The 14,819-nt window shown below is 41.4% G+C and overlaps 1 protein-coding gene across 1 annotated transcript; it reads left to right on the top strand.

Annotated features, from left to right (window-relative positions):
• Positions 1-348: 348 nt before the first annotated feature.
• On the top strand, positions 349-6,422 carry LOC134497226 (vomeronasal type-2 receptor 26-like). Its single transcript, XM_063302898.1, has 5 exons — positions 349-639; positions 916-1,782; positions 2,444-2,671; positions 3,491-3,617; positions 5,521-6,422. Exons 1-5 carry the CDS (start codon positions 349-351, stop codon positions 6,420-6,422), a joined length of 2,415 nt encoding a protein of 804 aa, XP_063158968.1.
• Positions 6,423-14,819: the final 8,397 nt, after the last annotated feature.

Genomic DNA, 14,819 nt, shown 5'->3' with positions numbered 1-14,819 from the left:
CTGGTTGTACTGATCCATTTAGTTTTCATGGCAAGAATACTGGGGTGGGTTGCCATTACCTTCCCCAGGGATCGCATTTAGTCTGACCTCTCTGTCATGACCTTCCTGTCTTGGGTGGCCCTTCACGGTTTAGCTCATGGCATCATTGAGGTGCTCAAGCTCCAGCACCACGACAAGGTAACGATCTTTTGCTGAAGACATATCATACATTTTAGAAAAATAGAAACCAGAGAGGAGCCTTGCAATCTAAAATGGAATGGTGGTTTTGACTTTGACAAAAACTTTGTGAATTATGAATGCATTTTTTTTCTCTGACTGGATGAAAGAGATTGAACCATTATTTGCAGCATGATAACAAAATTCCACCAGCACGCCCTTGCCCTGGCCTTTGCTGTGAAGGAGATCAATGAGGACCCCCAGATCTTGCCTAATGTGACTCTGGGTTTCCATATTTATGATAGCTACTATGATGCAAGGATGACCTATCGGACCACCCTAGACCTGCTCTTCAAATCACCTAGCCTTCATCCCAACTACAGATGTGCCAGACAGAGGAACCTGATAGCCATCATTGGAGGACTTGGTTCTGATACCTCCTTCCACATGGCAGACATCTTGGGTCTCTACAAGACTCCACAGGTAGGAATTTGTCTGCAATATGTGGAAATTATAGATTGTTATATAATTTTATATAATTTTATATAAATATAATTGATATAATTGATATACATTAAACCATTGGTGATTCAAACAGGTTAAAGGATATGAGCTGACTAAAGATACTTTTAAAACCTTCCCAAAGAAATCTTTGACTTTAGCTCTCTGTACAAATTGCTTTAAAATGAATTAATAAAATAATTAGACATATGGAGATAAAGATCCTACTACTTAATACATTTGTACATTCTGCTTCAGCTCACATATGGATCGTTGGTCCCTCAGAAGACTCATTACAGCCCAGCCCCTTTGTTTCATTCCATGGTCCCCAATGAAGCCTACCAATACTCTGGGATCATCCAGTTGCTTGAACATTTTGGGTGGACTTGGATAGGGCTTGTGGCTTTAGATAATGATGATGGAGAGAACTTCCTGCAGATCTTGGAACCGTTGCTTGCCCAGAACGGAATCTGCACAGCTTACACAGAAAAAATCCCTTATGCATTTCATTTGGATGACTTGGAAAAGATTATTGATACAGCATCAAATATCCATATGCCTTTAACTGATCATAAAGCCAATACATTTATCATTTATGGAGAATCTTTGACCATTGCACTGCTGAGAGGCATTTTATTTGTGCAAGACCCTACAAATAAAGAATTAGACTCATTCAGAAAGGTGTGGGTAATGACAAGTGGGATTGATTTCATACTCCCAGGACTTCAGAGAGGTTGGGATCTTGATTTATTCCAGGGAGCCATTGCCTTTATGGTCCACTCAAGAGAACTTCAGGGATTCAAAGCATTTCTTCAGATGGTAGAACCTTCCTGGGCTCAAGAAGATGGTTTCCTTAAGGAGTTTTGGGAGCAAGCATTTGACTGTGTTTTCCCAACTCCAGACATATCAATAAAGCAGGACGAAAAACTGTGTACTGGGGAAGAAAGTTTGGAAGATCTGCCTGGGCCCATATTTGAAATGCGTACCATTGGACACAGCTACAGTGTCTATAATGGTGTTTATGCAGCAATACATGCTTTGCAGGCCATGTTCTCATCTCAGTCCTTCCGGAAATCCATCTTGAGGGGCGAATCTGCTGAACTTGTCAAACGTCAACCTTGGCTGGTAATGGCATCAAAAGAAGATAGTTTTTGTTTCAAAGAGCTGATTGATTTTTTCCTTTACTTAATCAGTAGCTGCAGATTTATCAATAGTCGTAATTGTTTTTTTCCCATAGGTACTTGATCAATGTATATAATGTCAAAGCTTTGGAGTCTTAAATACATTCTGCAAGGCTAAACACTGTGGTTATTTCCTACATCAGGCTATCTCTGAGATCTGAAAGAGAAGACAGAGAGAGAAATGAAGATCCTACTGGCTTAACAATGTAACAATATAGCAAAGTGCACATTTGTTCTTAGCCAGAAGTATATGAAGTAGGGAATAAATAATATTATGTTTTTTAACAAACATTTGATATTTGTTTCCACTTTTCAAAAATCTAAAACTCCTCTTCAGAAGCCTTTTTGTCAGTCCTGAGTGCTTTGAACCATTATGGGCTCAAGATGCAGGGTTGAACAGAGGAGAAGCTAGCCTGAGGCTCGTTGGAATTCTCTGAGGTTCAAGGTCATGATATTTCTTGATATAAAATAATCATTGGAATCAGTGATGTAGCATCATGTCACCATAACTGCACAGAGAAATGAAATCTTGAACTTGTTGTTAACTTCTTTCATTTTCGTTTTTCTAAATGATATATTCTTTCTTTCTCTTGGCTGTCCACTAGCTCCACCCATATCTTCAAAGGGTTTCCTTCAACAATTCGGCTGGTGACACAGTGTCCTTCAATGAGCAAAAGGAAAGGAGAGGTGGATTTGACATTGTGAACATGGTCAGTTTTCCAAACAGGTCCTTTGAGAGAGTGAAAATTGGATGGATAGACCCATATGCGCCCCATGGAGAAGAATTCACAATTCATGAGAATCTGATTATGTGGCACAGAGTCTTCAATCAGGTGTGGATCTCTGCATCCTTAAAGGATCCTCCTTTCTCTGGAGGGTTCATTATATTTATCCCACTTCAGATCAAATCTGAGATACTGAACACACAGGGCATTGCCAAACTTTTTGAACCTTGAGGAAGAAGTCTTCCAGAACACTTGCCTCACTGATCCTACCCCCCCCTCTCTCCCCAATTCCAGATTTTGTCAGCCCTTCTTTCATTCATCCCCTTGTAGAAGAACAAATGAATGCATCTGTTTCCTTTCTGTTATTATAATTTTAAGAACCAGCCAGGTACTTCAGTTAGTAAAAGTTCTCAAAAGCTGTGGAAAAAGGAGCAAGAGTCATATTTTGTCCACTTCCTTCCTGAGCTTTTCTCCCTAGCTTACTAGACAAATGTAGGAACAAGTAGTGCCTCCAGAAGCTGCTTGCCCTAATGATAGTACCATATGATGTTTACTACCAAAGCTTAACAGAGCTGTGTCAAAAGGCTGTCACTGAGTCAGTCTCACCATGTTCCTGCTGCTGGTGACATCCTGATCCCCCAGTACCCACCAGCCCTGCATAGGATCTTCTCCAAAGAACATTTTGACCTTGATTAGATGAAAATGAAAAATAATGCACCATGATTACCTTCTAGGTTCAGAGCCTAGACTGTAGAAGCACTGTATCAAAGAATGATGAGCAATTTAGATTTCAAACTGCTGAAGCCTATTTCTGAAAATACTATGATTTTTGTATATAGCCTTTTTGTGACTTGCTCAAATATTTGGAGGCTGTTTAGAGACATATAGCATTTTTCTCCCCCCAGTTCCTTTCCTATTCATTGTCAGGTCTCTCCCCAGTCAGCATGCAATGACTGGTGCCATCCTGGAAGTCAAAAGGAAAAGAAGGAAGGAGAGAAATTTTGCTGCTATGACTGTGTCCCCTGCCCGGATGGGGAGATTTCAAACAAGACAGGTACAGGATCCACCACTGTAATAGGCCCTTGTTTCCCAGTCTTACAACAATAACTTAAGCTGTTACATGAGGCAGCCAATCAGAAGTGCTAAATTGGCGTCTCTGCCTTGCTACTATTTTTATAGCGAATTCTTAAGATTGTGTACCCATTCCTAAAACAGGAAACGAAGGGATAAATAACATTATTGCAGGAATTATCCTTCTGGACTAGTAGCACATGACATCTCAATTTAGAGGACCCAAGCAGAAAACTCAAAATGCTTAATATAACCTGCTTATATTAAGATTTCTACCTAAAATCAGGATAGGTTTAATATAATATAATTCATCATGGAGTTGCTTCAAAAGAAATTAGTAATAGAATAAAGACAAAGCCATCATTGATTACTATGTAGCATCAAAGAAGAGCAACCTTTAAACAAGCACTATCCACTTTACATCAATCATGTGCCATGAGTTTAATTCAGTGTTGATATTTTCGCCTTCATTGTAACGAAAATAATAATAATAATAATAATGATAATAATAATAATAATAATAATATCATTTATGTGAGGTTCTTGGGAAGGACTTGATAGTAGACAAAAATGCCAAATCCAGCTTAAACCTATGGCTGACTATGCAACCAACTATAATAACACTAAGTAAAGAACTGGCAGCTGTGATTTCACATTGTGAAATCACAATAACATACACCTCAAGCATCTTTTTTCATTGTTAGGATATAATATAAAAGGAAGAAAGGAAAAAAGGAAGAACAACAGAAAAATCAACAGAGAGAACAATAGAAAGAACAGAGAAGAGAAACTTTAAAATGATATGATGTATTGGTACCAATCTGAACTCATAGCAGAATGATGACTCGACACCAGCGACATGATCATGCACAAGCCATAATTACATACTTGGCATCCAAGGGTGTAGGTTGCAGGTTTTCTCTTTTCACACCATGACCCTTATGCCATCAGCTGAACCCTTTCTCCACTGCAGATATACTGTTCATGAAATTATATTGTCCAAAAGAAATCATTCAGCCTAGTTTAGGAATGAATTATAAATAGTTTTTCTATTAATGACCAAGTAACTGAAGCTTGTTGCCCAAACTGAGATTCATTTCCTCAGTCAAGAAACAGCTCATGAACAAGCAAAGAAAGACTGATCTCTGAGCTCTAACTCTTCCCTGGGTTCACACTGTTTTCTCCAGAGTGATCTGTTTCTTACCACCCTGCCCTGCCCCTCCAAAATTCTTCATATAAGAATTCATTCAAATGTTAGGGTATTTGATTCAAATGTGTACTTACTTCTTGAAACCATTCTGATCTTGCAACACCATATTCACACTTTCATGGTTATCAGACCAAAAAGGGGCAATGATGGTTCAAGCTCAAAGCAAAACTCATTGTATGGTTGTTTGACTAGGTCAAGTCTCTTTGAACTGTTCATTTGTGATGATTGCATGGACACAATTATTTTGTTATTTTTGGCAACAGAATGGAAGTGGTTTGCAAAGTTAACCATCAACAGACTCCTGGTGACTGCCTGGACAAGTCTATGCACTTTTCATGGCAAGATTTCAGAAGGGGTTTGCCATTGCTTCCTTCCTACAGCTGAGAGAGAGTGACTGGCCCAAGGTCACCCAGCTGACTTTGAGCCTAAGGTGGGAATAGAACTCAGGGTCTCCTGATTTCTAGTCTGGTGCCTTAACCACTAAGCCAAACTGATTCTCACATGCACATGCACATATACATACATGATGGTTGATGTTACAAGATCTATGCTTGGGAGGCAGAGTGCTACATACAAATTGACACAGAAATTTCTTTCTTTCTTTCTTTCTTTCTTTCTTTCTTTCTTTCTTTCTTTCTTTCTTTCTTTCTTTCTTTCTTTCTTTCTTCTCTTTAAGATATGGAAAATTGCTTCAAATGTCCAGAAGATCAATATTCTACCAAAGAAAAAGATGACTGCATTCACAAAATTGTAATGTATCTTTCTTATGAGGAACCACTAGGGTTGACTTTAGCCTCCATTTCTGTTTCATTGTCTTTGATCACTGCTCTCGTATTAGGAGTATTTCTTAAGCACAGAGATACCCCTCTGGTCAAAGCCAACAACCGGGACCTCACCTACACTCTCCTTTTCTCCCTCCTCTTCTGCTTCCTGTGTCCTCTCCTGTTCCTTGGCCAACCAAACAAAGTGACCTGCCTTCTCCGACAACCAATGTTTGTCATCATCTTCTCCATGGCTGTTTCTTGCATCTTGGCCAAAACCCTCACTGTGGTGGTAGCTTTCATGGCTACCAGGCCAGGCTCCAACGTGAAGAAGTGGGTGGGGAAAAGGATGGCAACCTCTATGGTTCTTTTCTGCTCTCTCATTCAAGAAGGTCTTTGTACCATCTGGCTAGCATCTTTCCCCCCATTCCCACAGTTGGACATGCATTCCATGACCAAAACCATCATCAAGGAATGCAATGAAGGCTCTCTAGTCATGTTCTCCTGTGTCCTGGGCTACATGGGCCTGCTGGCCCTTGCCAGTTTCTTTGTGGCCTTCTGTGCTCGCAGATTACCAGACAGCTTCAATGAAGCCAAATTCATTACCTTTAGCATGCTGGTGTTCTGCAGTGTCTGGGTGCTGTTTGTTCCAACTTACCTGAGCTCAAGAGGAAAAGCCTTGGTGGCTGTGGAGATCTTCTCCATCTTAGCTTCCAGTACTGGATTACTGGGATGTATCTTTTTCCCTAAATGCTACATCATTATGTTGAGACCTGAGCTGAATATCAAGGAGCACCTAATAAGAAGAAAGAATTAAAGCAGTGTTTCTCAGCATGAGCGAGTTCCAAGTTTGGGAACTGCCAGAATCCACAACCATATCCATGGTGGTTGGGGAATTCTGACAGATCAAGTCCACACTTCTTGGAGTTGAGGAAAACTGCATCAAAGGATTTTCTTGTTTTACTATTTTTTACTATATTCAAATAGTATGAGTAAGATTGAGCTCAAAAGGAAAAGCCTTTGTGGCTGTGGAGATCTTCTCCATAGTAGCTTCCAGTGCTGGGATCTATCTTTTTCCCTAAATGCTACATTGTTATGTTGAAACCGGAACTGAATATCAAGGAGCAGCTAATAAGAAGGAATTGAAGAATTAGATTTCTTTACTTTCTGATACAGTGTTTATTAATATGAAGAAGAATCTGCAATCAAAATGTTCATTATTCATCAAACATGTCATCAAGGGCAGCCTGCTTGAAGCACCCTTGGCAGGAATTCTCCCCCCCCCCCCCCAGGCTGCTCATAATTCCTTGGGCTGCAGGCTGCCTATCCTGTGACATCTGCTGTCCTGCTGACCAAATCTTTGGCAAGTTCTGTGGAGAAATTTTCACCCCACTCCTCAGTACTGCTCATCAAACCCTTTATGACTGATTGGTCTTCCCTGCCAGATGACTGACACACTGTCGGACATCTCAGAGCTTCCAAAATGTGATGTCCCTTTAGGTAGCACTAAAGGAGAAAGCCAAATGTATCCTTGTCTTACAGGTTGGGCCCAATGAAGTGATCATTTGCCTCAATTTTTTCAATTAGCATTTGTTGTAAGACCCAAAGAATCACCATACTGAGAGAAGCAGAAGGGTGAAAGTGGTATAGAAAAGTTCCCAAGAAAGTGGTTATGTCCATAAAAGCAAGCAAGCCGAATTCATCTGAAACTAGAAATGATGAAGTGACAGGCAAGAGAGATGTGTCTCACTTGACAGGTAACCAGTTAACCAGCTTGAGGAAAGATAATGTGTGATCACTTGCATGAGAGCAAAAGAATGGCTGTCCAAAAGACTTGTTGGAAACCCCATCCATGTTGTGACCATCTCCTCCAACATCCCTTTCAATGACCAGTATAGTGGGGCTAGGTTCATTTGAATATCTGAGTGTTGGCAGCTAAAGCACTTGAAGTAAATAAAGCTAAAAGGTTAACAGAGACTCTTTATCTTCTGTGTCTTCTATGGATGACTGCATAGGATCCTGAAGTTCAAATCTGTAGTTAAATATTTCATCAGTAGAAACTGAATTGGACTTCTGGTAATGGTTTTGCAACTTGAGACATGTCTCTGTGATCTCTGCTGTGGACTGGGCAACATAGACGTTTTTGGACTGAGGCAGGTCTTCCTAGTCCAGGCCAAAATCGTTATTATCAAAAAACAAAGATGGCGAGGACTAAAAGAAGAAGAAGAGATCAAGAAAAGGTGGAGAGAATATACAGAAGACCTGTATAGGAAGGATAACAGAAGAATGGCCATCGGATGGGGAAAAAATCAACTTATATCCCCATACCAAAAAAGGGAAACACTAAAGAATGTTCAAACTATCAAACAGTGGCACTCATTTCACATGCCAGTAAGGTAATGCTCAAGATCCTGCAAGGTAGACTTCAGCAATTCATGGAGCGAGAATTGCCAGATGTACAAGCTGGGTTTAGAAAAGGCAGAGGAACTAGGGACCAAATTGCCAATAACCTCTGGATAATGGAAAAAGCCAGGGAGTTTCAGAAAAACATCTATTTCTGTTTTTTTGACTATCCTAAAGCCTTTGACTTTGTGGACCATTACAAATTGTGGCAAGTTCTGAGTGGTATGGGGATACCAAGTCATCTTGTCTGCCTCCTGAGGAATCTGTATAATGACCAAGTAGAAACAGTAAGAACAGACCATGGAACAACGGACTGGTTTATGATTGGGAAAGGAGTATGGCAGGGCTGCATACTCTCACCCGGCCTATTCAACTTGTATGCAGAACACATCATGCAACATGCTGGGCTTGAGGAATCCAAGGCTGGAGTTAAAATTGCAGGAAGAAACATTAACAATCTATGATATGCAGATGATACCACTCTGATGGCTGAAAGGAAAGAGGAACTGAGGAACCTCGTGATGAAGTTGAAAGAAGAAAGTGCAAAAGCTGGATTGCAGGTAAACCTTAAAAAAAAAAAAAAAGATTATGGCAACCAGCTTGATTGATAACTGGCAAATAGAGGGAGAAAACGTAGAGGTAGTGAAAGACTTTGTATTTCTTGGTGCGAAGATTACTGCAGATGCTGACTGCAGTCAGGAAATCAGAAGACGTTTAATCCTTGGGAGAAGCGCAGTGACAACTCTCGATAAAATAGTTAAGAGCAGAGACATCACACTGACAACAAAGGTCTGCATAGTTAAAGCAATGGTATTCCCAGTAGTAACATATGGCTGCGAGAGCTGGACCATAAGGAAGGCTGAGAGAAGGAAGATCAATGCTTTGGAACTGTGGTGTTGGAGGAAAATTTTGAGATTGCCTTGGACTGCCAGAAGATCAAACCAGTCCATCCTCCAGGAAATAAAGCCAGACTGCTCACTTGAGTTTGTTGTTGTTTATTCGTTTAGTCGCTTCCGACTCTTCGTGACTTCATGGACCAGCCCACGCCAGAGCTTCCTGTCGGTCGTCAACATCCCCAGCTCCCCCAGGGACGAGTCCGTCACCTCTAGAATATCATCCATCCATCTTGCCCTTGGTCGGCCCCTCTTCCTTTTGCCTTCCACTCTCCCTAGCATCAGCATCTTCTCCAGGGTGTCCTGTCTTCTCATTATGTGGCCAAAGTATTTCAGTTTTGCCTTTAATATCATTCCCTCAAGTGAGCAGTCTGGCTTTATTTCCTGGAGGATGGACTGGTTGGATCTTCTTGCAGTCCAAGGCACTCTCAGAATTTTCCTCCAACACCACAGTTCAAAAGCATCGATCTTCCTTCGCTCAGCCTTCCTTATGGTCCAGCTCTCGCAGCCATATGTTACTACAGGGAACACCATTGCTTTAACTATGCGGGCCTTTGTTGTCAGTGTGATGTCTCTGCTCTTAACTATTTTATCGAGATTTGTCATTGCTCTTCTCCCAAGGATTAAGCGTCTTCTGATTTCCTGACTGCAGTCAGCATCTGCAGTAATCTTTGCACCTAGGAATACAAAGTCTTTCACTGCTTCTACATTTTCTCCCTCTATTTGCCAGTTATCAATCAAGCTGGTTGCCATAATCTTGGTTTTTTTTGAGGTTTAGCTGCAAGCCAGCTTTTGCACTTTCTTCTTTCACCTTCATCATAAGGCTCCTCAATTCCTCTTCACTTTCAGCCATCAAAGTGGTATCATCTGCATATCTGAGATTGTTAATGTTTCTTCCAGAGATTTTAACTCCAGCCTTGGATTCCTCAAGACCAGCTTGTCGCATGATGTGTTCTGCATACAAGTTGAATAGGTAGGGTGAGAGTATACAGCCCTGCCGTACTCCTTTCCCAATCTTAAACCAGTCCGTTGTTCCGTGGTCTGTTCTTACTGTTGCTACTTGGTCGTTATACAGATTCTTCAGGAGGCATACAAGATGACTTGGTATCCCCATACCACTAAGAACTTGCCACAATTTGTTATGGTCCACACAGTCAAAGGCTTTAGAATAGTCAATAAAACAGAAATAGATGTTTTTCTGAAACTCCCTGGCTTTTTCCATTATCCAGCGGATATTGTCAATTTGGTCTCTAGTTCCTCTGCCTTTTCTAAACCCAGCCTGTACATCTGGCAATTCTCGCTCCATGAACTGCTGAAGTCTACCTTGCATGATCTTGAGCATTACCTTACTGGCATGTGAAATGAGTGCCACTGTTCGATAGTTTGAACATTCTTTAGTGTTTCCCTTTTTTGGTATGGGGATATAAGTTGATTTTTTCCAATCTGATGGCCATTCTTGTGTTTTCCAAATTTGCTGGCATATAGCATGCATTACCTTGACAGCATCATCTTGCAAGATTTTGAACAGTTCAGCTGGGATGCCGTCTTCTCCTGCTGCCTTGTTATTAGCAATGCTTCTTAAGGCCCACTGAACCTCACTCTTCAGGATGTCTGGCTCTAGCTCACTGACCACACCGTCAAAGCTATCCCCGATATTGTTATCCTTCCTATACAGGTCTTCTGTATATTCTTGCCACCTTTTCTTGATCTCTTCTTCTTCTGTTAGGTCCTTGCCATCTTTGTTTTTGATCATACCCATTTTGGCCTGGAATTTACCTCCAATGTTTCTAATTTTCTGGAAGAGGTCTCTTGTCCTTCCTATTCTATTGTCTTCTTCCACTTCCGCGCATTGCTTGTTTAAAAATAATTCCTTATCTCTTCTGGCTAACCTCTGGAATTTTGCATTTAATTGGGCATATCTCCCCCTATCGCTGTTGCCTTTTGCTTTCCTTCTTTCTTGGGCTACTTCTAGTGTCTCAGCAGACAGCCATTTTGCCTTCTTGGTTTTCTCTTTCTTTGGGATGTATTTTGTTGCCGCCTCCTGAACAATGCTGCCAACTTCTGTCCAGAGTTCTTCTGGGACCCTATCTACTAAGTCCAGTCCCTTAAATCTATTCTTCACCTCCACTGCATATTCCTGAGGAATATTCGTGAGCTCATATCTAGCTGATCTGTGGGTCTTCCCTAATCTCTTTAGTCTGATCCTAAATTGTGCAAGAAGTAGTTCATGGTCTGAACTACAGTCAGCTCCAGGCCTAGTTTTTACCGACTGTACAGATGTCCGCCACCTTTGGCTGCAAAGGATGTAATCAATCTGATTTCGGTGTTGTCCATCTGGTGAAGTCCATGTGTAAAGCCGTCTCTTAGGTTGTTGGAAGAGAGTGTTTGTTATGCAGAGTGAATTGTCTTGGCAAAATTCTATCAGCCTATGTCCTGCTTCGTTTTGTTCTCCCAGGCCATACTTACCTGTAATTTGAGGTGTCATTTGACTGCCCACCTTAGCATTCCAGTCTCCTGTGATGAAAATAACATCTCTTTTAGGCGTGTTGTCCAGTAGGTGCTGCAGATCCTCATAGAACTGCTCTACTTCAGCTTCTTCAGCATTTGTGGTTGGGGCATATATTTGGATCAGTGTGATGTTAGATGGCTTGCCCTGAATTCGAATTGAGATCATTCTGTCGTTTTTTGGGTTGTATCCAAGCACTGCTTTAGCCACTTTACTATTAATTATGAAGGCTACTCCATTTCTTCTGTGGTCCTCTTGTCCACAGTAGTAGATCTGGTGGTCATTTGATGTGAAGTGGCCCATTCCAGTCCATTTCAGTTCACTGACGCCCAGAATGTCTATCTTTAATCTTGACATCCCACCAATAACTACATCCAATTTGCCCTGGCTCATAGATCTTACATTCCAGGTTCCAATGGTGTGTTGATCCTTAGAACATCGGATTCGCCGTTCACCACCAGCACCGTCGGCCGCTAACCGTCCTTTCGGCTTTGAGCTAGCTGCGTCATCACGACTGGGGCTAGTTGAGCTCATCCTCTGTTCCTCCCCAGTAGCATTTTGACCATCTTCCGACCTGGGGGTCTCATCTTCCGATGGTATACCGACATATCTCTGGTTGTACTGATCCATTTAGTTTTCACGGCAAGAATACTGGGGTGGGTTGCCATTACCTTCCCCAGGGATCGCATTTAGTCTGACCTCTCTGTCATGACCTTCCCGTCTTGGGTGGCCCTTCACGGTTTAGCTCATGGCAAGGGCAAGGTGGATGGATGATATTCTAGAGGTGACGGACTCGTCCCTGGGGGAGCTGGGGGTGTTGATGACCGACAGGAAGCCCTGGTGTCGGCTGGTCCATGAAGTCATGAAGAGTCGGAACCGATTGAACAAATATAAAACAAAGGTCTTCCTAGAGCCCAGATGTGTTCTCCAGATTGAAGAGAAACCCAGGAATCACCCCATCTTTTTTCCACATGGCTAGACGTAGGTAGGTGTCATGTGCTGCCTACTACTGAGTAAAACACAGACACTAATTCAGGGAAGATCAGGTTCTGGTTTATTTCAGCATAGTGCATAGCCAGAAAAAGCTGAGAGTGAAGGGAGCGTGCCGGTGTGGGGTTTAAATAGCCCGCGCCGGTCAGCGCCCCTCCCACCTTGGGTTGTGTCATCCCCCCAAGTCCTGTATGCTCCGTTGCTGGTAGGTGAGGGGTCGCGGAGCCCCTGCTGGTGCCCCGGGCTTCGCTCATAATCGTTTTCTTCCTCCGGCCGGTGATTGCTGTCAGCTGGGCAATATCCGTTGCGTTCCTGCTGACAGCTTCAGGTGTGCCTCGTGATCCGCCCTGTCTTTGTCGCTCTTTCTTCCCCCTTTGTGTTCTAATGACTGGTGCTTCTGGCCGGGGTCGTTCCCTTCTCCTCGGGGTCTGTGTCTGTTGTTGTGCGTGCTTTGCTTATCTTTTAATCCCTTACTCTTGTTTCCATGGTATTGTCATGTGTGCCGTTGTGCTGATGCATTCAGCTCAACGGTGCTCATGACAGTAGGAGACTGCAAAACAGAATTTCGTGATCAACTGGTAAGCTAGCAGCCGGGAGGTAGGGGGTTCTGTGCTGAAGCCTTAAATGGACTCAAAAGCCGCCCACCCCATTTTGAAAACATCGTTTTTTAACTTTTTAAATTATTATTAAGGAGTGGTTGTCTGCAAAAAAGAAATGCAGAATCTCTTAATGGATGTCATTACATTTGGAAGTTATCAATTGGTTAATTTGGATATATATATATATATATATATATATATATATATATATATTCATTCATTCATTCATTCATTCTCTTATTTCTCTTTAAATTGGATTGTTGGATTTAAAGACTTTCACTTCTTTACTATTGTTTTTTTCGAAGTTTGAAGGATTACAAAAGAATTACCCATGTCGTTGAATTTGTGGAGCTGAGCTTTGACCTATCTCCTTTTGTTCCCATAAGAACAGCTTTTTTTACTTTCACTTTTCCACCCTCCCTGATTATCACTCTTTCTGAAAGACAGCCTTTTGTCTAATATCCTGAGGCACTAGAAGGCACCATAATGTTCTGTGGAGGCATATGGAAGATTTTAAATATATATTTTAAGAAGCTGTACCTCAGAGATAGAGAGATAGAAGATCACACTTTGTTAACACTTGGAGGAGAGAGAGAGAAAGAGAAAGTGTCAGAGTTACTTAATATTTGGATTAGGGACCACCAGGAATTTACAGGGATGTAGGTTAGACTAGGAAGTCAAACCAACATCCCAGAAGCAGAAATGAGTAAGTATTTCCATATGTTGTCATGAAAACTATGCAGATTGTCAAAGCTTGATATAATGTAATGGTGGCAACCAGCATGTGGCTTTTGGGTCCTCTGGTCTAGATGCAAAGGGCACTTTTTTTTTTTTTTAAGATTTCAGGAAAGAGCTGTGTATTTATAGGGATAATCTATTTTTTGCAGCTGCTTACTGATATCATTTTATTGATTTTATGTATATATGGGACGTGCTTTTGACCCAAAGGGTCAAAAGTTCAGTAGGGGGTTCACAATCCAAAAATATATAGAGGAAACAAGCAACCATTTCAAATCATACCATAGGAATAATCATGTTCGTAGGAATAAAACAAGTTATCATAAAACAAGCTACAAAATGATATCATCAACAAACATCCATTTAGGGTCTTGTGCTTTCTAAAGTATGGCTCCTGAAGGCCTTCTGGAAGAGCCAGGATGTATTAGTCTCCAGAATGCTGGAAGGGAATGTCTGCTTCTAAGCTTCCTCTTATGAATATCCCTATACCTTGGCTCTAGAAACTCTCACACCTGCTTCTCTATTTGCACTCATTGGCTGGTAGGTTCTACCTAAGCAGATGGACTTGAGAGGACTCACCTTCATATCAGGCTTTTGTGAGTTCAATTTTATGGGAACTAGGGAGGGGCTTGTCTGAGCTGTTTCTTCATGTTCTTTCTTGGCCTGGGTTCAATCCCTCTTCTTTGAACATTGCCTTGTAGCAGTTCTTCCTCCTCTCCTGCAAGGCCATTCCTGATGCCCTCTACAAATATTGTTATGAGGGACCTTTTTCATTGAACACAGAGATTATGGTGATGCTTTTATTCCACTGCATGAGATGTGATTGGTTAATTCATTCCCATAATTTATGTCCCATCTAATTCTATAGATCTTGGGTAGCTGCATTTTCTGTATTTTCTGTTGGTTGTATATAATTTAGGACAGTTTCAAGATAGTAAAAAGAACACAATAAATAATTCACAAAAATATTAAGAACAGAAAAAGAGTGTGGTTTGACCACAGTATCAGAACTTGGTAAGGATTAGGACTGTGCAATGCTTGGAACCCTATTCCTAAAAGCTTCTTTGTAGCTGATGGGAAAACAT

The sequence above is a fragment of the Candoia aspera genome, chromosome 4, assembly GCF_035149785.1.
Source record: "Candoia aspera isolate rCanAsp1 chromosome 4, rCanAsp1.hap2, whole genome shotgun sequence".
In the NCBI taxonomy this organism is placed as follows: domain Eukaryota; kingdom Metazoa; phylum Chordata; class Lepidosauria; order Squamata; family Boidae; genus Candoia; species Candoia aspera.
The sequence above is the reverse complement of the archived record's forward strand: the minus strand, read 5'-3'. Positions and strand labels throughout refer to the sequence as shown.

What these genes read in the sequence shown, in the direction of transcription:
- LOC134497226 (XM_063302898.1), top strand. Translation starts at nt 349, where the DNA reads ATGATAACAAAATTCCACCAGCACGCCCTTGCCCTGGCCTTTGCTGTG. An exon ending in GGCACAGAGTCTTCAATCAG is followed by an intron (nt 2,672 to 3,490) that starts GTGTGGATCTCT and finishes ATTCATTGTCAG; the next exon opens with GTCTCTCCCCAGTCAGCATG. An exon ending in GGAGATTTCAAACAAGACAG is followed by an intron (nt 3,618 to 5,520) that starts GTACAGGATCCA and finishes CTTCTCTTTAAG; the next exon opens with ATATGGAAAATTGCTTCAAA.